The 27,712-nt window shown below is 33.8% G+C and overlaps 1 protein-coding gene across 1 annotated transcript in view; it reads right to left on the bottom strand.

The window, feature by feature from the left end:
* epha4b (eph receptor A4b) overlaps positions 1-27,712 on the bottom strand; it is a 171,638-nt gene that overhangs the window by 39,448 nt on the left and 104,478 nt on the right. Inside the window, exons 9-11 of the mRNA XM_073849306.1 lie at positions 11,131-11,198; positions 10,706-10,831; positions 8,674-8,859 (exon numbers count right to left, since the gene is read on the bottom strand). Of these exons, the coding sequence (XP_073705407.1) occupies positions 8,674-8,859; positions 10,706-10,831; positions 11,131-11,198 (380 nt within the window). The remainder of the gene's footprint in view (positions 1-8,673; positions 8,860-10,705; positions 10,832-11,130; positions 11,199-27,712) is intronic.

Below are 27,712 nucleotides of genomic sequence, written 5' to 3'. Positions count from 1 at the left end.
ATATATATATATATATATATATATATATATATATATATATATATATATATATATATATATATATATATATATATATATATATATATATATATATATATATATATATATATATATATATATATATATATATATATATATATATATATATATATATATATATATATATATATATATATATATATATATATATATATATATATATATATATATATATATATATTATATATATATATATATATATATATATATATATATATATATATATATATATATATATATATATATATATATAATATATATATTATATATATATATATATATATATATATATATATATATATATATATATATATATATATATATATATATATATATATATATATATATATATATATATATATATATATATATATATATTATATATATATATATATATATATATATATATATATATATATATATATATATATATATATATATATATATTATATATATATATATTATATATATATATATATATAATATATATATATATATATATATATATATATAATATATATATATATATATATATATATATATATATATATATATATATATATATATATATATTATATATATATATATATATATATATATATATATATATATATATATATATATATATATATAATTAGTATTTTTTTTTATGTGCAATAATATTTTATAATATTACTGTATTTTTTTATCACATAAATGCAGCCTTTGTGTGAATCACTTCTCTGACTTCTTTCAAAAACATAAAAAACGTACCCACCCAAAAAATAGCTAAAAATAACAAATAAAAAATTAACAATAAAATTGTTTAGATTTTCCCCTAATATTTAACCACTGACTGTAGCCATTCAACATTACAGTATAATTGAGAACTATCAACTGTAACATTTATTAGACTTTAAAAAAATAACAACTTTGAATTTAAATGAACTTAAAATACTTTAAACTTCACATAAACCCATTATTGCACTTTAGCAAGTAGGACATATACAGAAATTGAATAAAGTTATCAAACACTAAATACTAAATTAAATACAGATGAATCCTAAAAGCTACAAAAGTTACTGATTTACTCTTTTTTCTTTTGTTCTTTGATTAATATACATTAGTTATTTGACTGCTATTACTTTAAGAGCTGCCACTGCTGAACGTGACGTGGATCTGACACGCATGCTGTTTCATTCACGCTTTAGTATGAATATAATGCATGCAATTACAGAAGTGCAAGCTATGAGCACAGTATAACAGCTGACAGGACAGGTAAATTCATTTTTACTGACTTGTGGCTTGACAACACCTCATCTGACCGCAGATTATTGTTATTCTACTGAAGCTTTCCGGCTCTTGTTCGACTGAAGTGCGAGTCTGAAAAGTCTCCTGTCTGATGCAGTCATAAAGATGTTCTGCAACTAAATAAATGCACTTCTTGTCAAGAAAAGAAGAGACAGAAGCAGCAGTTGTGAGTGGGGTGGCCAATCTTAGTCTCGCCCCTGCATTAACTGTGTTAAATATTTTTAACTCCATTAAACTGTCTAAAAACACAACTCCGTAAGCACCAAAAATAATGAATCGTTTACACTGTTGCATTGTTTTGCACTGGGTAAAAGTGTCTGATAAATGCGTAAATGTAAAATGTAAATGCGACTATAAAAGTACAGAAATAAAGATTAAGCTGTCATTGTCTCTGGTGAAAATAACAGCATGGATCCAGGTCTGCTTGTGTTGTAATATCTAGGACAGAGACTTAAAAACCATATCCACTTAAATAAAGCTGTCACAGCACGCTGCTGTCAGAGGCATTTTGCACAGAATCTCTTGAACTCTATACGTACTTACCGGGGAAAATCGCTGGATAAATCTATTCCCAGCGGAGTCCCTCTGACCTACATGTTTGCATCGCACGTTCGGGAAAAAAATGAATACCTGCAACAAACTCAAGTAATCAATATCACATAACACCTCATCTGTGTAATGCAACACCCCTGCGATTTAGTTCTAACCGGTATTGTAGGATAATCATTAAAGGAAACAGACCTTTGTTGCAGGTGATTTGACATTTAGAGTGCAAGTACGTGATAAAAAATGCTTTGAGACATGAGATACGAGGCGGATTGGGTAATTGCATATGGGGAGGGAAGCGCACCAGCTTGAGTGTGTGCGTATAAACACATGTTTGTGTGTAAAGCGGCACACCAGAGGCTTTACGTTCGGCCTGTAGTCGTCCCATCAGGACCCTAGCAGTGACACCCCCTTAACAAGCTCAAATCAGGCAAGCAGATTGGCCCATTCTCAATACAGGCTCATCCACAGAGCGAGAACCCCTATTGCAAATAGAGTATTGATTTTACACCCCGCGTTAAAGCGGTTTATTTCGGCAGTGGTTACTGTGGTAACAGCAGAACTCATATCTCAATATATTCAGCTTTGATATACAATGAACTAACTTATAGGATTAAAGAGATATTGACCAGGTTGATGCCCTGATGGTCCACTTTGCGTACGATTATGAACAAAAGAACAAAAGGAGCAGTTCTTCAACTTTACAATCTTATTGATTTCCCAAATGGTGCTTCAGCTTAATGACACATGATGTACTTAGCACCGAGTTGCTTTCCAAGTCCTCGCTGTTGGCAAGAGACCTGGTACGTCGCAACCCTAAATCTACCACAAGAGTTAGCATAATATAACACAAGAGTCTCCGCAAGACTTTAAACTTTCATTGTCCTCTAAACAAAGAAGCGGCGGTTTTAATGAATGCTTTCTCGAAATAGCAGCCACTTCGTTAAGAGGAAAATCCTTTGCGGTGGAAAGAGCGCGATGAGAGGAGATGATAGCCTCCTCCAAATTGAATGCTTCCAGATTAGGCGATTGTTGGCACATAAAGGAGGAAATGAGAGATACGGAGAGATCAGAACTTTTCTGACAAATGACGAGATAGCAATTAAAAGGGCTATTTCCAAAGCTTTTTTTTAGTCGCACCAGACTCACCATCTACATAACAATGGAAGCAATCACAGCGTGAGGGAGGTGTTGGAACATTATTCTGATAAAGCACTGCTGATTGGAGCTCTGTTTTGGATTTGTTGATCGCCGAGGCCATGCGTGTAAAGGAAAAACACAATAAAAACTACATTTACAAAGGCTCCTTTGTGTACATGACTAAAATGAGACCTGAAGGATTCATTTTGGTAAGTTGGTTTATTCAAAGAACCTGTTAAGACTTGATTTATAAACTCATCTGAGTGATTATTCAAAAGTGTTTTCAGCAGCATTTTAAATTTCATTGTTTGTGTATGAAATGTTTATCACTGTTTATCACAAAACGGTGCCAAGGCTTACAAATGGATTTCTATGATTTTTCCATTACTTTTGCAAGTGTTTGAGCTGCTGGATATTTTAATAATGTTTTAAAATGAGTTTATAAAGACTGCACTCACAATAAATATATTAAAGCTAAGTCCATTCTTCCCTGCAAATTCACTGATATTTACAGTTTTTAACATTCACTGATATCCACTTTTTGCATAACTACTGGAAGCCTGTTATGTTAAAGGGTTAGTTCACCCAAAAATGAAAATTAGCCCATGATTCACTCACCCTTCAGGCATCCTAGGTGTACATGACTTCCTTCTTTCTGACAAATCCAATCAGAGTTAAATTAAAAATTACTGGCACTTCCAAATTTTATAATGGCATAGGCAGGTGTTTCACTTCATGAGTTCAAAACAAGTCCAATAAAGTGCATCCATCCATAATAAAAAGTGCCTCACACGGCTCTGGGGGGTTAATAAAGGCCTCCTGTAGAGAATCATTGTGTTTTTATAAGAAAAATATCCATATTAAAAACGTAATAATCACTTTAATTTAGCTTCCGCCAACTGGTCTCACCCAGAAGCAGCTCCAGTCACAAATTAGAAGTTCAAAACAAGGATTTATAAAGGAAAATGACGGAGGATTTCAATATAAACCAAGAGGAGACTGTTTTTCCTTTGCTAAAGTAAGGCAACTTTACTTCCTTTAAATACCAAGTAATTTACCAACACTTTGCAAATCGGTTTGACTAAATCATCTAAAAGAATCTTTTTTTTTTTTAAATGACTGTTTATTAATTAGACACTTTTAGCTAATCAAAGATACAATAATAGACAGAGACATACCAGAATTTTCAAAAATGAAAATTCTGTCATTAGTTACTCACCCTTATGTCATTTCAAACCTGTAAGACTTTTGTTCATCTTCAGAAGACAAATTAAGATATTTTTGATGAAATACAAGAGCTTTCTGAACCTGCACAGACAGCAACGCAACTAACTCGTTCAAGGCCCAGAAAGGTAGTAAGGACATTGTTAAAATAGTCCATGTGACATCAGTGGTTCAACCTTAATTTTATAAAAAAGCAATAATACTTTTTGCGCACAAAGAAAACACAAATAACTTTTTCCAACAGTTTCCTCTCTTGATTTCCCTTGTCAGTCTTCGACGTGCATTGTTCTGAAGATGACTTAAGGTCTTACGAGCTTGGAACAACAGTAATTAACAACAGCATTTTCATTTTTGGGTGAACTATCCCCAATCCTAACTATCTCAAAGATTGTTTTTTGGTGCTGGAGTGAGGGAGGATTTTAATGCTGGGAGCTGTTAGAAATGGATGTTTTGAATAACTGTTTGGAGTGAAAGGTTAGAGAGCTGTCCCTGCTGTTCCCTTGCCCTCTCCTCAGCCCTGCAGCCACTGACCTGCTGGGTAGTGATCTGTGAAATTGCCTCTCTCCGCTGTTATACGTGCGACTATTCACAACCCCCAAGGCCAGAATACATGCAGCCATATGGACAGTGGCATGACTATCACTTTCCCCTTTCAGAATCTGTAAGATGTCTAGCGCATAAGAGAAATATAATCTTAAACATAAGAGCTTAAACATAAGATTAAAAATATTATTAAAGATAAGCATATTCCACATGATAAATATAAATCACAACTTGTGTAAATTTAGTTTTATATGTATTTATTAAATGACAAGCATCTTGCAAATTCTAAAAACCATTTTTTTTTCCGATTCTCATTGTAATTTTAGATAAAGTTTTAGCAATTTTGTTTTGTGTTTTTGTAATTTCTACCAGTTTAGTTTTGTCCCCTATATGTACAGTCGAAGTCAAAAGTTTACATGCACCTTGCAGAATCTGCAAAATGTTAATTGTTTTACCAAAATAAGAGGAATCATACAAAATGCATGTTATTTTTTATTTAGTACTGACCTGAATAAGACATTGCACATAAAATATATGTGCATAAGTATAGTTCACAAGAGAAAATAATAGTTGAATTTATAAAAATGACCCTGTTCAAAAGTTTACATACACTTGATTCTTAATACTGTGTTGCTACCTGAATGATCCAGAGCTGTTTTTTTTAGTGATAGTTGTTTATGATGCCCCTTGTTTGTCATAAACAGCTTCAAGTCCCACAAATTCTTTAGTTTTTTAGCATTTTTGTGTATTTCAACCCTTTCCAACAATGATTGTACAACACAGTATTTAGAATCAAATGTATGTACTGTAAACTTTTAAACACTGTCATTTTTATAAATTCAACTATTATTTTCTCTTGTGGACTATATGTAAACATCTTTTATGCATTATATATCTTATTCAGGTCAGTACTAAATAAAAAAATAACATTCATTTTGTATGATCTCTCTTATTTTGGTAAAAAGGTGCATGTAAACTTTTGACTTCAACTGTATATATATTTTATTAATTTTAGTTATTTTAGTACATCAAGTTAAACTAAATGGAAACTCCCCGAAATACATTTTTATTTTACTTAAGGATTGTTTAAGTAAGTCTTTTTTTATTGCTTGTAATTTCAGTTTTAGTTTTAGTAACTATAATTACCCTGGAGCAGAATTGTACACTTACAACCCCTCAAGTTTTTTTCCCTTAAGAATGTCAAATATTTCCTCTCTCCATCTTCCCCTAAACTTTCTTTTACCCTGTCAAAAGCGGGCTTATTTTAGATTCCAACAGAGGACTGGTCTATTCCACGAAGACAGAGGTCAGAGTGCAGCCCAATGTTGAATGCATTACTCTCACTTAAACCGCTACTTTGTTCTTCCAAAGAGTCGGCGTGCTCCGAGAGATACTGAACTGAGCTTTAACCCCGAGCCCCTGATATTTGCTCAGAACATAAATACACCACTTATAACTGGAGGACAGGCAATTAGGCAGCGTCTGCCTTTTCAAAATGAAAAGCAAACTCGATTTACGGAGAAAATAGTTCTGTAAACTGCACAAACCAATGCTAACAAAAGGTCAAAATTAGCATTCCGCATTAGAGAGAACAGAGCGAAAAATGAATAAGAAATGTCGAGACGTCGCTGTTCATATGTGCGCTGCTGAATATTTATGACACTTAAAACACATCCAATTAACTATTTAAATTATTAATATTCATGCCGTCATAAATATGCAGACTTTCATTGTTGTGCTCTATAGGTAGTGCGAAGCCGCAGACGTTTGTTCAGTCATAATGACGCTCACAAGAAAGGCTTTTTTGTTTGGCATCTGCTGAAAGCTGAAGTTCTCCGATAAGCTCTCCCCCATTACCGATGAGATAATGAGACTCTGAAAGGTTTCTAACACACATAACACTGTGTAAGTCTATCTCTGTATGCGATTAAGATCCAATTTAGACAACGCCATCAGGCCACAAACATATAAGTGCAAAACGGCAGTCGAAGATTGCAGAAACAAGCGATAAAAGGAAAACAAATACATGTCCTAAAAGTTTCAAAACATTTCATTTTGCTTGTAAAAATGTTAAAAGCTCTAGTTTACTTAATCTGAGCAGAACATTATTTAAAGATTAGCATAACATTTTTACTTTTATTTGCATGTTCATGTTGCTGTCAAAAAAATCCTAAACGATTACAATAAGTTTTAGAATTTCTATCACAATTTGGAAACATTCCAATGAGATTCTTATAAGACTTGAGATTCCTATGAGGTTTTTTTTTTTTAAATTGGGATCCATTGGCATCCAATTTAAATTCCTCCATTATCTCAGTAAACAAGCTGCTGGAAAGAAAATGAACAGGATAAAAAAAAAAACCTTTGTACCAAGGAAAAGTCTAATAGGAATCTCATAGGAATGGTTCCAAAATATAATATATAAGAATTTCTAATTAAAATCCTGTACAGTTTTCTTATTGGAATCCTTTAGGATTTTTTGACCAGGGCATGTGTAAAATACTAATTATACCTACACTAGGCTGTTGTAAAACTTTGCTAAAGACTTATAATGGTTGTCTTTTACACCTTTTTATCAAATTCTACTTAAAAATTAGACTATCTAAAGAAAATCTGATTCTTTTCCACACACCTTTGTCGCTACTGCAATGCGTTGGGGCTCCGAGTTGTTTTTTGGCAAGTTCTTATATGTTTGATAGGATTTTTAGGTGGTTTCTAGCCATTTAATTGCTAGATGGTTCTAAAAAAGGGAAAAAAATCATCTACAATGTCAAAATCATAATTCAAGTTGTTTAGAAAAGCAATAGCAGAACTCTTCTCAAAAAGTCACCTGTATTGTCTATTAGCATAAACAGTGGGGGACAAACTGGCACCAATTTTAATATTCATTTAAAGACTTATAATGGTTGTCTTTTACACCTTTTAATCAAATTCCACTTATATATTAGACTATCTAAAGAAAATCTGATTCTTTTCCACACATCATTGTTGCTACTGCAATGCCGTGGTGTTCTAAGTGGTTTTTGGCAAGTTCTTATATGTTTGATAGGATTTTTTAGGTGGTTTATAGCCATTTAATTGCTAGACGGTTCTGTATTGATGTACTTAGGTTTACGTTCGCACAACATTCCCTAATAAAAAGTTTCCAACTCGCTAAGCATTTCCAATTGAAATGTTAAAGGGATAGTTTACCCAAAAATGCTGATTCTGCCATTAATTACTCACACTCATGTCTTTCCGAATCTGTAAGACCTTTGTTCATCTTCAGAACACAAGTTAAGATAATTGTGATGAAATCTGAGAGCTCTTATGGGTTTGGAACAATATGAAGGTGAGTAATAATGACAGAATGGGCATTTCCGGGTGAACTATCCCTTTAATTCTAGATATAATATGTTTAGTCGTGTTAAAAGTAAGAATAGGCTTGCTCTGCAATACATCTGCTGTAGCGAGTCTTTGTCTTCCAATCCTCTTGTGTGGTCGGCTCCAACTGAACAGAGCCATTCAGGTGGAACAGTCGAGCTCTGTTTCTGTCCTCCCCAAGGCTGAGCACGTCAGTGAGTACAGCACACCTCCATCTGGCTCTTAATCACGACGCCATGAAAACACTTTGTGACCGCTGTGGCGGAAAAGGGTTGTTGGTGTAGTCACAATAATCATATATTGTCACACTTGCCCTATTCAACCACGTTGTATAAAAATTGTACCGAGCCAAGAACTCAACTGTGCAATTGAATCCCCGCAAATGATTTCTGAAAGCACTATTGAGAACAGCTTATTTTTCCCTCAGTGCTTACAATGCGGCGTATGTTTACTTACTTAAACTTTTCAATCTGTCTTTTAAAAGCCATTGGGTGAAGGTGAAGACGAGAGTATGTGTCAGTCACTTACATCTGGTTACGACTCCCTCCAGTCTGATGATGTTGGGGTGGTCGAATTGGCCCATGATGCTGGCCTCGCTCAGGAAGTCTCGCCTCTGCTTTTCAGAGTATCCTGCTTTTAGACTTTTGATGGCCACATAGATTTCTCTCTTGCTAGGGAGCTTCAGACGGCCACTGCAAACCTCACCAAACTCACCTAGGAAGCAACACACAGCTATCACCAGCACATCAGCATCAGACTACGGCAGATAAAGTATGCGTAAATCAACTTTAGTGGACACTGACTGTACTAATTTTAGTGTATATAATTTATAGTTTAGCAAAGCATGTCTTCTGAGGGAAAAAAAATGCTGCTTATGGCTTAAGATGTTTATGGAAAAAAATTCTGAGCTGTCTTTCTTTCGTTAAAACGGTGGTTAATTTTGCAGTAATGTTCATTATCCAGCTTTTACTGTATAACTCATTCATATTTATATTACTATATAAAAATCCATAAAATTAGACATATTTTCTACATAAGATATTGCAGACATTATTATTAAGACATTATTGTTTCTTTATTTTAGTTCATTTTCTGACCACATTGGAATTGTTTCATAAATATCATAAATACACAATTTAGTGAGGTTTATTATTATTGACAAAAAAGCATTTTGCCAATGGGATAAGAACATAAATTATACAAATACACAATAAAAGGTTGTCTAGATATTTGTTGACAAAAATAGAAATGGAAATAGAGTTTGTAGAAAACTACTGTAATTACCAGGGAGATTTTCAAGGTTTTTAAAAGAGGGTTTTTTGCTCATCAAGGCTGCATTTATTTGATTAAATAGAGAACAAAAACAGTAATGTTGTGAAATATTATTGCAGTTTAAAATAGCCTTTTCCTTTTTTAATTTACTTTTACAAATAATTTATTTTTGTGATGCAAAGCTGAATTTTTAGCATCATTACTCCAGTCTTCAGTGTCACATGACCCTTCAGAAATCATTCTAATATGCTGATTTGTTATCAATTTAGAAACAGTTGTGCTGCTTAACATTTTTTGGGGGAAACTGTGATACTTTTTCCAGGACTCTTTGCTGAATAAAATATTAAAAAGAACAGCAGTTATTTAAAATATAAGTCTTTTGTAACAGTTTACACTACGGTTCAAGGTTTGGGGTCAGTTTTTTTCTTTTTCTAAATATTTAGCAAGGATGTGTTAAACTGACAGAAAAGGATGATAAAAACTTACATTGTTAGAAAAGATTTGTATTTTGAATAAACACTGTTCTTTTTTGTAACTTTTTATTCATCAAAGAATTCTAAAAAAAAAAGTATCACAGGTTTAAAAAGAAATCTTAAGCAGCAACTGTTTCCAACATTAATAATAAATTAGCATATTACAATGATTTCTGAAAGAAAACTCCATTAAAGACTGGAGTAATGATGCTAAAAATTCAGCTTTGCTTCACAAAAATAAGTTATATTTTAAAGTATATTAAAACAGAAAACTGTTATTTTAAATTCCAATAATATTTTATAATATTTTGATTTAACACGTCTGACTTAAACATGTGTCCTGTTCTCAGACAAAGAATCTAACAAGATTTCTCCATGGCATCGTTTAATTCAGAGCTCCCAAAGCCCTAAAGAACTCTATTGCACACTATTGCAGCCAGATGAAGAGAAACAGAAAATGAGACTAGGATAAAACGCAAAAAAGTCTGAAAAATGGAGAAGCAGACACTCACGGACAGAGAAAGCATACGGTGAGGAAAATGAGATTTCAAAGCCAAGTTCAGACTCAGAGATATGCGGTATTAACGGCTCAGTATTTCAAACAACAGCTTTGTGTGTGAGGATTACAGTCTGCAAATGTTCCATAATTAGGACTCAAATAGAAACCTTGACGTAAAGAGAATGGTTTTATGAACAAACCTCAATATTTGAGCAGCTACACTGACACGATTTGCATAATGCATGTTTGTAATTCAATATTATTTCACTTTCGTTTTATATTCACTGTTTGATATATAGAAGAATAAGTCTCTCACCTGCACCTATAACTCTCTCTATACGTATATTGGAGGCATCGATTTCCTTGGCAAAGTCTCGGACGGCTTGATTCGGGTCCTCGTAAGTGTGGGGGTGAATGTACGTCCTGCTTCCTGGCAGTTTCACTGCAATAAGAAAGAAAAAAAGACCACATATGATTTTCACACAGGGATTTTCAGTCCAAATGAATGCCAAGACACGACTGCACCATAAACTCAAACGGCCTCCTAAAAAAGTTGGAAAAGATAAACTCTATGGTGAGGTTCAGCATGAGGCTTTTTGATTTATATCGCACTCTCACCGCTCAGACTGGAAGAGAGACCTTTTACATTTATGTTACCTCTAAAAACAACCGTTTGTTTTGACTATCCATTATGTATGAGTGTTTTGTGTGTGTGTTTGTGTGCTATTTTGGCCACCGTACCTCTCCCGTTCTGAAACTGCATTTTTTCTTCATCTGGATCTTGCTTCGCTTTAATGTAGCCACAGTGTCTGAAACACATAAAAAAAGAAAGATAAAATCATCACCTATAAAAATGTATATTTTTATAAACCAGCTATAAAATTGCCGTTCAGGACTGTATGAGCGTAAGGAAAAGATTATAAATATTTCCATGCTGCTGAAGACATGAAGTTGCCTTCATATATTAGACTCAGCTGTAACATCAATCACTGTTTCCCCCTTCATATATGCAGCCTTAATTGAGTCTGAACACGTTTGAATGAGTATGCCACCTAAAACATGAATAAAAATGTTCAAATTGGAGTTTGGGGAAGTGTATGCCCTGATAAAAGTTAGTCTTTGCATGTGTATGAGTGTGTGTGTGTTGAGAGTACTAGCACATCTGTGAGGTAGTCTCCGAGGGCCCGTTGGAATGTCTAAAAATACCCACTGGTGTTCTGGGTCTCCGTGGGTACGATTCAGAAACCGTCTGCCTTCGCCTGCAGCAATATAGTGCAACACACCCAGTATAAAAGCTCCTGGAGGCTTAGCAACATTTTAAACATCACTGCAAAACAACAGCCCCCCTCGCAGTCATTTGTCAACTAAATGCAGTTGCAGTTTACGCATAAAAGACCTTGAAGCGTGTCTGCTAAAGGCATTTTATTTTAATGAAATTAAATAGCTGTTTCTTATTTCAATAGAACAAGTTCACCTTTTCATGCAGTCTGTTTTTGACTGTGTCTGCAATGGAAGATCAAATATGAGACTAAACTCAAGCTCAAAATTTCATTGTGAACTAAAGAGGTTTATATTTCATAAAAAATAAAAGTAAAGGTGAGGTTGGGTGGTTGAGTTGTTATGGGACTGATGTAGTAAGGAAGGAAGGAAGGAAGGAAGGAAATAAATAAATAAATAAATCAATAAAATGTGCACATAATAGTAATCAAAATAATAAAATAACACTTAACATAACACAATCAAACTAATACATAAATAAACAAAATTGAGGTAATTCAAATAAACCTTAAAAATTTTAAATAAATCGAAAAGTTAAATCATTGAATGAATAAATAAATAAATAGTGCCAGAAAATATATCAATAAATAAATAGTGCCAATAACGAAAACAATAAAATAACATTCAACATAAAGTATTGACAAACAAATACATTAAAAAAACAAGGTGACAGTAATTAATAAATCAAAAAGTTGAAGAATGAACAAATAAATAAATTAAATAAATGGTGTCAGTAATAAATAAATAAATTGTACCAATAATCAAAAATAAAATAACATTCAAAGTTAAAGAAACAAACAAATAAATACATAAATAGATAAACAAGATGACAGTAAATACAATAATTAAATAAACTTACAAAAAAATAGGAAAAATAAAATTGAACAAATAAACAGTCCCAGTAATAAATAAATAAATAAAATGTGCTAATAATCAAAACGTAAAACATTTAACAAAAAGTTGAACAAACAAATAAATAAACAAACAAAAACAAGATGGCAGTAATTAAAAAAATAAAATAAACTGTCAAAAACTTGAATAAATCAAAAAGTTGCCAGCAAAATAAATAATTAAATCAGTCAATAAATAAATAAATAAATAAGGTGCCAGTAATTCGAATGATAAAATAAAATTTAAATAATAAATTAAATTAAATTTAAAAAATAAAACAATAAAATTTTAAACAATTTAAAACCATTTAAAATAAAACAAAATAAAAAATAAAATAGCATTATTTGTGTTTAAAGCATTTAAATGTGCCCTGGAGCCATGAAAGAAAGAAAGAAAGAAAGAAAAAAATTAAAATAATAGCAAATAAACATTCGAACTTAGGTTGAAAAAAATATACAAACAAATAAATAAATACTAGCTGTAAGAAATTTTAAATAAAAAAATAAAAATAAAATAAAATAAAACAAAATAAAACCATTTAGCATAGCATTATTTGTAAATGACCATGCCCTGGTGCCATGTGTCAGAGACAATATAAAAATCTTTCTCTATTCAATTAGATATGAGCAATACTAGCCTGACTGGAAGGATGCCAAAATGAACTTCTGAAAATCTGCCTTTTTGAGTGTAGCTAGAAACCTATTTCTTTACCTTCGCACTCTAGAGCAGGTCACGAGGATGCTTGACTGAAGATCTTCTTGAACCGAATCAGCCTCTGCAGCTTCCCACATGTAACTGCCTAATCTTTCATGCTCCCTTGCAAACAGCATTACGCTTTAATGAGAGAAGCTATGAGGGAATTACATTTCCCTTCTTCAGGTTCTCCTCTTCCCCAGTTCCTGTGCCTAAACTCCCCTCGGTAATTTGTCTCAAAGTAAGAATCACTCGCGACAGCTAATCTGAGAAGAAAATGTAGAACTCTCTCATTACAATCAAGGACTAGTACATTTTAAAATCATCTTTTGATTATAATTGGTTTGGGGTGAGTTCCAAGGCGTCCGTAATAAGCGTGCTCTCCGTTCGGCACGGCGAGGGAGCGGCCGAGCTCGTGATAAGAGTCGGCAGCAGGGAGACAGATGAGCTGGAGGCTTCTGGCTTTTAATTTGGCAGTAATGATGAGGAGAGGGGCCGCCCATGCCAGGGTCACAGGAGCCCAGCCATGGCGAGTTGGCAGGCTGGAGCTATGATTGCGTGGCAGAGAAAAGTGAGAATGATTCTGTCTTTGGCAAGCGTACCTCACTCACACACACCACATAGTGGAGCTGATTGCCAGTGTTCATCATGCTCCATCACTTCACTTTGATGCTGATTTTATTTGGCTGAATCAAACACAAGCTTGTCATCATGTAAACGCCACTAATTGGCTGGACGGATGGATCCCCCCTGCGCATGTGTGTGTGTGTGTGTGAGACTGGAAACCTCGACTCATCTTGTCATTGATGTCAAGGAGAACAAAGAAATAACAAGAGAGACAAATGTGGCATATAACAAGATGAATGGTTGAAGGTCATCAAAACTAGAAAACAAACCATTCATTAAAATTCTAAATTGATGCTCTTTCTTCAATGCAATCTGACAAATGGGAAAATATCAGCAAATATAACCAGCTGTTTATTATGACAGCACTCAGCTATGCTGTCAGGAAAGTGACACAAGTGCACACCAAAGCACTGTGTGTGTGTATTGTGACAAAAATTCTGCATTAGTTTTTCTAATGTTTTGTTAGGGCTGAATCCAATCCCATCATCCATTTATAGAGCTGCTTAAAAGCACAATTACATTTGCAGCACTCTAACATCTCACTTTCTGAAAGTTTGTTAGTGCGTCAGATGGCATTGTTAGTCATGTTTTGCATTTTGAAAAAAGCATGTACAAAATGATAGACAGAATGATAGATCGATAGATTGATAGATAGGATGATACAGCAATAGACACAATAGCTAGACAGACAACTGACAGAAAGAAAAGAAAGACAGAACAAATGATAGAATGAACGATAGATAAATAGAATGATAGACAGATAGAACGATAGATGCTAGATAGACAGATAGATAGACAGACAGATGATAAACAGAATGATAGATTGATAGATACGATATGACAGAACAATGGATAGAATGATAGAACAAAAGATAGAACAAATGATAGGACAAACAAGCAAACAAACAAGTCTACAAACGAACAAACAAACAAATGTATGATAGAACGATAGACAGAACAAAAGATACATGATAGACAGAACGAGATAGAACGATAGAATGACAAAATAAGAGAGAGAATGACAGAACGATAGATAGATAGAATATCTACAAAATGTAGAACTATAGAATGACAGATATATATGACTATAGAACGATAGATGAAACGAATGAACGATAGACTATACATACGATAGAACGATGGATAAAATGATAGTAACTTATGAAAGACAGACAGAAAGAACGATAGAGGACTGATAGAACTGTAGAACAAAGAAACAAACAAACGATAGATAGACAGATAGATAGATAGATAGATAGATAGATAGATAGATAGATAGATAGATAGATAGATAGATAGATAGATAGATAGATAGATAGAACGAGAGAGAACGACAGATAGAATGATAGACATAACGAGAGATAGAGAGAATGATAGAACGATAGAACAAAGGAACGAACGAAGGAACAAACGATAGGTAGATACCTGTAGATAGAGCAAAAGATAGAACGAACAAGCAAACAAACAAGTATACAAACAAACAAACTTATGAATGACAGACAGAAAAAATGATATAACGATAGATAGATAGATAGATAGATAGATAGATAGATAGATAGATAGATAGATAGATAGATAGATAGATAGATAGAACTGTAGAACAAAGAAACGATCAAACAAGCGATAGATAGATAGATAGATAGATAGATAGATAGATAGATAGATAGATAGATAGATAGATAGATAGATAGATAGATAGATAGATAGAAGAGAGAACAAGAGAGAACGACAGATAGAATGATAGACATAACGAGAGATAGAGAGAATGATAGAACGATAGAACAAAGGAACGAACGAACGAACGAACAAACCATAGATAGGTAGATACCTGTAGATAGATACCTGTAGATAGAGCAAAAGATAGAACGAACAAGCAAACAAACAAGTGTACAAACGAACAAACAAACAAACTTATGAATGACAGACAGAAAAAATGATATAACGATAGATAGATAGATAGATAGATAGATAGATAGATAGATAGATAGATAGATAGATAGATAGATAGATAGATAGATAGATAGATAGATAGATAGATAGATAGATGGATAGATAGAACAACAGAACGACAGATAGAATGATAGGCATAACAAGAGATAAAGAGAATGATAGAACGATAGAACAAAGGAAGGAACGAACAAACAAACGATAGATAGATAGATAGATAGATAGATAGATAGATAGATAGATAGATAGATAGATACCTGTAGATAGAACGAACAAGCAAACAAACAACTGTACAAACAAACAAACAAACTTATGAATAACAGACAGAAAGAATGATATAACGACAGAAAGATGACAGATAGATAGATCTAGATGGATAGATAGATAGATGTCAGAGTCATGGTTAAATAATCTGAACCTTTCTATAGTTTGTACAACAAAACCGTTTCCGCAATCAATTCCAGCTTTGAAATGAAAACATACATTCTATATACAATAGCTAACATATATTCCCATTACATGGAGTGTGTATGCGGATATTGAGGACCACAAATCTTATGAAGCTGTTCTCACTGTATGTCTGTATGGCTGACAGGCCTCTCAGAAATCTAATGCGAAAAAGAGCATCTTATATTGACAAAATGTCTCTCCTTGAAGAACAAAGCAGCAAGCAACACCCTGATGAACGACTCCAATCTTCCAGTGTTCCTCCAATAAATGAGCGTGCACTGCTTGCTTTTGTTCAGCAAGGCCTCTGCTCTTTCAGTACGGCCTGAACACCATGAGGACAAATCACTTTGTGCTGCCTAATGCACTCTCCCTCGCTTTCTCTGGAACATTCTGCCACACAGAGGAGACAGATATGAGATGTTCGGCACACCAGGGTCTGCTATTGTACTTTGCTGACGGGAGGAAAAAAAGCTGTTCTCGCTCTATAAGAAGGTCTAGCACATTTCAGGTTCATATTTCCTCGTTCTCGGAGTCGCACACTTCATTTACATATCAATTTACCCTCCCGGTCTAATATGCTGTCACATGAGCACCGTTCTTCATGCCGGCTTCCAGCTTTCTGTCCTGCAAACCATATACCGTTGCTTCTATAAAGTATAGTTCCCCTTAAATGCAAATTCTGTCATCATTTATTCACCTGTATGACTTTCTTTCTTCCAAGATTTTAATTTTTAAACAATACCCTGACCACTCTTTTGCCAAATGCATCATAAAAGTATAATAAAAGCAGTCCATTTAAATCAGTCTTCTGAAGCCATTCAATAGCTTTGTGTGATGAACAGACAGAAGTTGTCATTCTTGACATTCAACATAGCTCATAATGGCATTTTCATGAGATTTCATAATAGAAGAATATCAGATTCATCAACTAATCATTCTGAGTCTAATATTTCATTTGAACTGATTGTTCACATAATTGTCTGAATGATTTGTTCACTTATTGTTTTTTATTATATAAAGCTATTGCATTGCTTGAGAAAAATTGGAATATAATGCATGATTTGTCTGGACCAATTTTTTTTACTTTGGTCATTTTGGAGCTTGACTGCACCCAACCTTTAATCACTTTCACTAAACGGAAAACATTTTCAAAATGTGACCTTTTTTACGAACAAAATACAAATTAACAAAATAATTATGAACAAACAATCTTGAGTAAATAACTAAATAATGACAGAATTTTATATTGCATAGTATCATTAAATATACAGTACTGTTCAAAAAATTGTTTTTAGTTTTTTTAAAGAAATTAATACTTTCATTCACCAAGGTGACAATAACAACATTTGTAATGTAACAAAAGGTTAAAAAGGTATTTCAAGTGAATGATTTTCTTTTGAACCTTTTACTCATGAAAGATTTGGAAAAATATGAATCATGGTTTCCACAAAAATATTAAGCAGCACAAACTTTTCCCCAAATAGGATCATGTGACACTAAAGACTGGAGTAAAAGCTGCTGAAAAATCAGATTTACCATCACAGGAATAAATTACATTTTAAAATGTATTAAAAGAGAAAAGTTACTGTAATCATATTTTACAAAATGAATGTATTTTTGATCAAATACACTACCAGTCAAAAGTTTTTGAACAGTAAGGTTTTTAATGTTTTTTTAAGTCTCTTCTGCTCACCAAGCCAAGTTATGAATGTATTTGATCCAAAGTACAGCAAAAAAAGTACATTTTTTTATATTTTTACTATTTAAAATAACTGTTCTCTATTTAAATATATTTTAAAATGTAATTTATTCCTCCGATTTCAAAGCTGAATTTTTAGCATCATGATCCTTCAGAAATCATTCTATTATTCTGATTTGCTGCTCAAGAAACATTTATTATTATTGGAAGCTGAAAACAGCTAAGTAGATATTTTTCAGTTTTTTTTAGATGAATAGAAAGTTCAGAAGAACTGCATTTATCTGAAATAGAAATCTTTTTAATCACTTTTGATCAATTTAAAGCATCCTTGCTAAATAAAAGTATTAATTTAAAAAATTTCTTCAGCTGTTTTAAATATTGATAAAAAAAGTTTATTGAACAGCAAATCAGCATATTACAATGACTTCTGAAGTATCATGTGACTGGAGTAATGATGCTGAAAAATGAGCTTTGATCACAGGAATAAATGACATTCTAAAATATATTAAATTAGAAAGCAGTTCTTTTTAAATAGTAAATGCCTTTGTTGTATTTCGGATCAAATAAATGCAGGTTTGGTGAGCAAAAGAGAATTGTTTGAAAAACATGAAAAATTTTGACTGAAAGTGTACGTTTGCCATTTTATGCATGTCGCACAACGTTTCACTTATTTTAATTCTTTCCCTCTCTCTGTCCTGACCTTTTCACTTTTTGGAACTTCCATCTCCATCGTTTCCCCTCTCCCTTCATCTCTCTCGCTATATTTTCACATCTACATCTTGACACTCTTTGAGGGTTTGAGTCAGAGCAGGGGCTGATGATTGTGCTGACAGTGTGCTTTCTGCTCGGAGCGCTCAGTTGGGCTGCAGCATACTAACGCTATTGAAATGAGACTTGGGGAGAAAGTGATCTGCTGTAACAGGAACCCTAGAGCTGTAGAGCCCATTCCCATCAGCCTCTGCCCCGAGCACCGCGCTGACTAAGGCGCTTTTTGATTCTCCCATCTCTGCGAGGTGCCCGGTGTGAAAAACGGCTCTGCCCAAAACAGAATTTCTTTAGGATCAAGAACGCCGGTCGGACAAAGACGGCGGCGTGATCAAACGGAAAGGAACTTTCTCCTCGGCGTGAGCTCAGACGGATGGTTTTTTTTACAATGAGACACATTCAGAAGAAAGTTTGATACCTTTAAACTGAGTAAATATGGAGGCTTTGAAACCAAACAGTCTCAAATTGAAATGTGAATCTAATGGAAGTTCAAAGCCTGGAAAGACACAAAGGAACTTCTCAACCTTGACTGAACCTTCTCGAAATTCAGACTTTGGAGAAATGACGACAAACAAGCTGTATAATGAGACATATTTCATATGACAAGCAAGCTTATTCTTGATATTCAGATCATTTGATCTAGACGGTTTGGCACAAGCGGACTACAGAAATAGGCGGACGGGTCAGGGTTCTCCTCTGTCCTCCTGGCATTCCATTCATCTCCATTAAAGCCTCCCTAGCCACATGTCCTTGCCAACTGTTTTTAACTGACTCGCAATTAGGTGAAAAAAATGGTTCAGATATTCCCATGACTGCCGCTGCCCTTACCCTCGTGCTCCAGCAGTGTGTTGAATTACGATCACCTCATCTGGTTTAATTCATCCAGCATCTCATTTTACAAACACAAAGTGGACCGCCTTAGAAACGGGAGCAAGAGAGTCTAAGCCTTTCGCTAAACAGTAATCAGTGACTGTTTGGTCAAAGTGATGACCCTTTGAAATATCAGTTAGCTTATAATAAACTCGAAATTAAAACTTCCTTTTTAACCTTGACTTTTATTCAAACGAGCATGGATGTTTATCGTAGGCTTCTTGCAAAATAGACATGTCTGACCTCCAAGCTGACCTTCTCTACTGCTCCGTTCCACCTTTAAAACATTCCCCTCATCTCAGAGTGATGAATGGCAGGCGGTCTTAAATGGTGACTTCCTGTTAGACGCGCGTCTGGCCTGGGGAAGAGCTGTAAAACCTGAAAGCAGCCTGCAAAGGGCACAGCATGAAGTTATTTCCTCCCATAATGCTTAATTGCTTGTTTGATTACCCTGTGTTTTCCACAGCATTAAAACGGGAGGTGACCAACCTTAGCCTTTCATTTGACAATAAGCATGTAACCTTGAGATAGCCGCCCATGCTGACGACACAAAACAGCTACGGTCAAGCTGATATGTGGATTTTACTTTTTATTAATAGGAGAACTAAAGAAGCGTAGGAGACAAACTGACCTTTTCAAGTCTGAAACTTGTCAGCAGCTTATAATTCTAAAAAGGTTTAGCAATTTTAGAGAATTATTCAACTTAAAAATACTTATTCAACACTCTTATACAAGATACTCATTTGAACTAAAACTTTACGCCTGATGCTGTAGAAGAACTTCGACAAAGAACTTCTTATTCTCTTAAATACAGGTTCCGAAAGGGAGCTCTCACACCATTTTTGGTTCTTTCAAAAATCTAAAGAACCATTTCCACTATAAAATAAGGGTTGTTTATTGGTGTCAATGGTTCTTTAAAGAACCTTGAACATCCATGGAACCTTTTAAATGCAGAAGTTGAAAAAAGGTTCTTTAGATTTTTAATTTTTTTCTTCAAAATGGTTATTTTAGGAACTGTTCACTGAAAGGTTCTTTGGGGAACCAAAAATGGTATCACTGCAAAAACCCTTTTGGAACCTTTACTTTAAAGAGTGCTGAACTGCTACTGCTGTTGTTGTAGATTATTGCTGCTGCAAAACAAGTACAGAAACTTGCTACTGCCAATACATACACCGACACACTGCTGTGAGTATTTAAGACATACTGCTGCTGCATAAATAGCATATAAAATGACCTATAGCAGATCTATACAGGCGGAGCTGGGGAGGTAGAGGGTTTTAATAGGAACTCTGAAAGTGTGCTGCGAAATGCTTTAGTAAATACTAACCAGCCATTTAAATGTAAAGCAGCAAGCTCATTGGCTGCGTATGCAACATGAAGCAATCAGTTTGTGCCAAGTAGTTTAACGCTGTGAATATTATCAGTTTGCATTAATGACCCATCAGCTTGTGCCATCTAGAGTTTCATGACAGAACTTGGTATTTAGTTTACACAAAATATCAATATCGTGGTATAACGATAGCAAAACTGTCTTGATAACCACTTGATGACGATATGAAAGTATATAGGTCTTCCAGGCAAAAAGTGTAGATTTTGAAAATATTCTAACATAAAAGGTCTTTAAAGTTGTGTTTTGGGCCATTATGCTTTGGCACAGTATCTGTAAAATGAACAAAAACCGAAAGCACAATATGGCTTGTCTTGTGTTTTCCACACCCCAGAACGGCTCAGTTCACAGTAAATGTAGTAAACTTGTTTATTGCATGTGCTGTGAGTTTATGGGATGATTGGGAATGCAACAGCCACCAGTTATGCTTCATGTGGCAGATGATTACAGCATTTTACTAGATTTGTAGTGAAATGCTGTGAAACTAGAGTTCTTCTTAAAAATAAAAGCTCTACTCTCGTTTCCGCCAAAAAAAAGCTTAAAAGTGCAGTATGAATTGCTGACAGCTAGCGGTTTAAATGGGTAATGTCACTGCAGTCCAAATTCAAAATATCTTTTTCAAGTGTAGAAATGAGGATATAAGTATTGTAATTTCCATACTGTAGTGTAAAGCAAAAATAATATACCTATGAAATATTCATTTTCATTTATTTTACAGTGCAATTGTTGGCTATTACTGTCAGGAATAACAATAATATAAATTGTTATTATTATATTCTAATTTATTTGACTTCTAAAACACCAGTGTGAATGTAATTTAGACTGAGACAGTATATCACAACTAAAAAGAGGTTTGAGTCCCCTTTAAAGACTTAAGTTTTCTTAGTTAAAAACATGGGTTAGTTTTGAACTCTCAAAGTGCATTATATAGAATAATGGCTTAATAACTTTAAAATGTACAAACTTTTAATTTTTTCCCAAGACTATATTTGTCTTTTTTTTTTTTTTAAATAATCGCAATACATACTGTATTGTGGCCTTCACATCACAATATTATCGTATCGTGAGATTTTGATATTGTTACATCCCTATTATTTACTCATTACTTCCAAACCTGACAATATTTAAAATGCTTCAGCTGGAAGCCACTGACTTTCATTGTACGGACAAAAAAACAACAACAACTTTTCAAAATCTCTTCTTTTTGTGTTTCACAGATTAAAGAAAGTCATACAGGTTTGGAATGACATGAGGCTGAGTAAATGATAATAGGATTTTATGTTTTGGCTGAATCTTGCATGCTGATCTAAAGAACCTAGAATCTCACATCAATTACTTTTTTAATCTCTAAAGATCAATACAGCCTATAACTCAAACGTACAATAAAAAAAATGCTTGATAAGAAGAGTTGAACCTTAGGTACTGCGAAGAACACTGAAGAAGTTTTATTTTGAAGATTGCAGCATAATAAGTTGCATTTACACGTTGTTAACATCTGAAGCGAAGCGCTTTCGTATATTTCAGATTAGACAGCAGTGTCCGCGTTTGAAGTCAGTATCAAAGTAAATGCCTTTTGAGAGACCTCTATTATGGATGAACAAAAAAAGAAAATTACGCCAATGATCTCGTCAACATTCGGTAATGAAGAAATTCACCAAATGACAGCACTTTGTTCTGAACCCTTTGTTCACTACTGTCAAAGAGGGAGCGAAATAGGGATCAGATTTGTTTCTGGGCTTTAGAACATGCATGCCACACACAACGCAGAACAAAAGAGGAGTTACAACAACGCTACACTACAGTGCCTGTACAAAATCTCGAAAAATTGACAAAGGGATGCACGGAGAGGCTCTCCGGCGCTCCATATTTTTGTTGAGGGAGAGTTTTGGCCCGCAGTGGCTGTCAGCAGGGATGATTAGCATAAACGACAGGCTTTTTTTCAAAGATCAGACGATTTCTAATCATTCGGTGTGTTTGCCACAGTGCTAATAGGATGGAGACGGACAGAGAAATGCCTCCCTAACGCTTTCATCACGCGGAGTGGCTCTTCAGATTAATGGCAATCAGCGACACCCACGGCTCCGGCTCACAGGAGCCGTCAGCGCTGCACCGTACGGTCATTACATTATCAAGCAATAACAGATAGCCAGAATGAATGCGAAACAAAACGCTCGTCCCTCGTCTCTTGATCCCTCATTTCTTTAAGCTACTTTCTCTTGGCTCCTTTCTCTGTTGGAGGAGACCTGGCGGATATCCAAGGCCTGCGCTTGCTATTTTAAAAAAAGATTTACTCCAGCCAAAGTCATTATTAGTGAAGTGAAGAGATTAAACTGAGATATGTGCTAAATTCCAGGATGCGTTTCTGATAGGTGTGGAGAAACATCTCATTTGTTAACGATTCATTACAGTAATTGAGAATGCAGGAGAGAAAATTGCGGTGATAATGATCCTATTTTTGAGAGCCGCTTTTTATTAGTTTGATTCAGTACAGCAGTCAGAATCCAATTAATTAAGGAGCCTGACCTCTGACATGATGACTAGTGTCACCCTAATCTATGCAGGGGCCACGCATGTAATAAAACTCTCATTTGCTAATCGGCCCAAAGAAAATGAAAGGACATAAAGTGCATGCCTTTGTTTTGGTGAAAAACGACCGCGTAAATTAGACTAAGAGAGAGAGCAAGTTCATTTTGGGTGACTTTTAATTAGAAATAATAAATGCCAAGGATACACATCGTCAAAGATTATTTATTCAGTTAATTACGAAAACAATCTTTAAAATTGTTCATTCTTAAAAGAAAAAAAAACAGCTATTATTATTATTATTATTATTAATAATAATAATAATAATAATAATAATTATTATTATTAGTATTTCTCATGTCAAACTGAAAAAATATGAACAAATACACTATATGAATCTGTATAACAAGAACAACAAAAATATACAATATACAATATAAAATAAGATTATATAATAATGTATTAATAGTAGCAATGTAATATTTCAAAAAGCATAATTTATTATTATTATTATTATTATATTGCTAATGCCAAATTAAAAATACGAACAAAAGAACCATCTAAATCTGTATAACACAACAATAATATAATAATGTAATAATAATAGCAATATAAAATTTTCATAAAGCGTATTAATAATAATATTAGAATTTTATTATATTTTTTGTATTACCATTTTTATATTACTATTATTATTAAAAATAGAAACCACTATATATAAAACTGTATAACAACAATAACATAATAATAATAATAATAATAATAATAATAATACATTTTCATAAATATAATAATCCTATTTTTTATAATAAAAATTATTATTATTATTATTATTATTATTATTATGTCAAATTGAAACAAAATATTAACAAAAGCACCATATAAATCTGTATAACAACAATAATATAATGATGTAATAATAAAATATAACATTTTCTTAAAGAATAATAATTTATTTTTATTATTATATTTTTGTATTAATACATATTGTTATTATTATTAATTAACCACCATTTATAAAACAACAACAACAACAACAACATAAATAATAATAACTTTCGTAAAGCATAAAATAATGATATTTCTGTACTAATAAAAATATAATTACTATTATTGTTATTAATAATAATAATAATAATAATAATAATAATAATAATAATAATATCAATTATAATTAGGGCCGGGACTTTAACGCGTTAATTTAGATTAATTAATTACACAAAAATAACGCGTTAAAATTTTTTAACGCATTTTAATCGCACTTAGTTTTGCACCGCGGAACGTTTCTCACTGGATGAGATTCGGCGGACCGATTATACTGGAGCACCAACTAGCGTTCAGACAAGCTGCGTCCGTCCTAAATAGTATTGTATGTCCCAAATCGTAGTATGTTTAAAAAAGTATTCCAAAGATTCCCGGATGGTCTACTACTTAACGATCAATGCACACTCTTAACTGCTAATATTGCCCACAACACACTGCGCCGTGAACGAGGATTCGATTAGAACTACAAACACGCATAAAAAGTGTTAAAAAACTACAAACATGGAGGATATGCACGACCAACGGACAGGTAGAGAAAGGGGTTTGAGTGATAAATAATCAGTGTGTAACCTGATAAAAAATATTTTTTAAATGTTATCCGCGTTATATTCCATGTGCAGCAACATTTATAATGATAGGTTTGGTCATTAACGTTTAAATGCATAATTAAGCAAACACAAGAGCAGAGTTCTCGGCATGAAAGACTCGTTAAAGAACGTGCCTCTTAATTTCTCTCTAATACGGTAGGAAATTAAATTAAACGAAATGTAGATAATGTTAACTGTGATGATTGACAGGGCAGTTTAAACAGTGACAGGATTCAGGTAACTAAGCAACAGAGCGTCCGTTAAAGAAGCAGTTATGACAAAGTAGTATGTCCCAAAGCTTGCCTACTATTCTGCTACATACTCAAAAGTATGTACTTTTCTTCACAAAAAGAGTACATACTTATAGGGCATAGTATAAGTAGGCGAATTGGGACGCAGCAAAACAAACCACAGTGAACATGGACAAAAAAGCTGATGGGACTGCTTTGGTTGGCCCTGTGGATGGGAAATTTTGTTATAAAAAACGAATGGATGGAAGCGTCGATAAGAGCATGGTTGTGTGCAAGCTATGCAACAAGGAATTCGCATATCACTGTAGCACATCGAGCCTATTGCTACACTTAATGGCAATATTGCACTGGTCTGTTGGACTTGGTTGAACAAAAATAAACAATATTTTGTTGCTTAAGCTTAAATCCATATAAAAAACTTACTTCTCACTGTTCTCAGGTCAAATATTTATATGCGATTAAAATGCGATTAATTTCCATTAATTAATTACAAAGCCTCTAATTAATTAGATTACATTTTTTAATCGAGTCCCGGCCCTAATTATAATATAACTTTTCATAAAGCATAATAATGATGCTATTTTTTTTTTTACAAAAAAAATATTATTATTATTATTATAAGTAGTAGTATTGTTGTTCTTGTTCTTGTTACCTAAAAAATCAATCACAACCAATCATATTTCCAATGCTATAACCCACACCTAACTGTCTTTTGTTGGTCTCAGCAAAGTTTTTTGAGGAAAGTACTACAGCACATGGAAATTTACACTCCCTCCCCGAAGACTTAAAGCTTAAACCACACAAACAGGCCTGTCACCTCTTTCCTAGCGAGAGGTCTAAGATTCCCTTCCTGTATAATTGTGCTTGACAGGTGGCAGCTTGCTTTGCTTTCATTATCTCAGTGTTTACTTCTCTTTTATGCTGACTGTGCGATATTTCAGTCGCTACTCAAATCGCAGCGCTCAAAATGAACTGAGCTATAGTGCCGTCCATCCTATAGAAACAATTATAGTAGCGGCAGCGCTGCCAAAGAGTGCTTTTACACACAGCGAATATATTGCGGTGAGAGGCCAGTCCATCACGTTAAGAGGATGGGAGAACCATTACACCTCTGGATAAACGTGAGAAGCATGTGCGTATGTGTTTGCACATGTGTGTGTAAATGAGAATGCATTGAGAAGGGCCCGCCGGCTATAGACTTGGAAACCGAAGCTCTGTGTTCACCATTCCAGCCTTTATAATGGGACAGCTCTTCAGTTTACAAGCAGTTTTGGCTCTAAAACGTCATTATGTCTGTTGTGCTACAATTTCAGGCACAGAGAGGCGCTTTGGTGAGTCTGCTAGCAGCACAGATGCATTTGTACCGGGGCAGAAAAACAAAGAGCCAAATGGTAAATTATTAAATTGGTGCCATTTGGCCAATCAAAGACGTCATTTCGATGTTACCATACATGAGCACACTTGAGGTAAAACTGAACATTTTATGCAGAATTCCATTATGAACATGGCAGCCTAACAACTTGTTCGACAGATAATGGGAGGATGAAAATTATCGAAAACATGTTTGAGAGCATGAAGTGCTCTCAGCTTCAGGTTCTTGGAAGAAACATTCTACTCATACGAGAGCGAGCGAGTGTATGAAGCACACTTTCCTGTCATCATTAAGTTTTAAGAATAACCCAAGGCCTGTAGCAGATGCTTCGACGATAACATCTCATTGACAAAGAGCTGCTGCTTCTGTCTGATTAGATCGGCTCGAAAATCTTCCTGTGCACTTCATCTTTCATTACAGAGACAAATCCATCTGTGCCATGCTAGCATCATCAAGGAGATAAGTGAATGATCTCTTGTAGAATCTCAAATTATTTCCACCGACATGACAGACTATATCTGAAAAAGGTGGTAGAGGGGTTTAAACACACAGTAGACACTTAAAGGTGCACTAGAGACATAAGGAGGGGAAAATTAATGGAAAAATCATGCTGCACAATATGGCGGCTCTAGAAATTAAAGTCCCAATTTGTTTTCTCTAAAACAAGAATGTGCATTTAACTAGATGTGCCTCATGCAAATACTTTTCAGTGTTGCTCAATTAATTTATTCATTCCAAAAGTGTCCAATAATCAAGAACTACTGAAATAAATCATGTATGTAATATGTACATAAAATACAGTTTACATACACCTTGAAGAATCTACAAAATGTTAATTACTTGACCAAAATAAGAGGGATCATACAAAATGCATGTTATTTTTTATTTAGTACTGACCTGAATAAGATATTTTACATAAAAGATGTTTACATATATATA

The sequence above is a fragment of the Garra rufa genome, chromosome 10, assembly GCF_049309525.1.
Source record: "Garra rufa chromosome 10, GarRuf1.0, whole genome shotgun sequence".
NCBI lineage: Eukaryota > Metazoa > Chordata > Actinopteri > Cypriniformes > Cyprinidae > Garra > Garra rufa.
The sequence above is the reverse complement of the archived record's forward strand: the minus strand, read 5'-3'. Positions and strand labels throughout refer to the sequence as shown.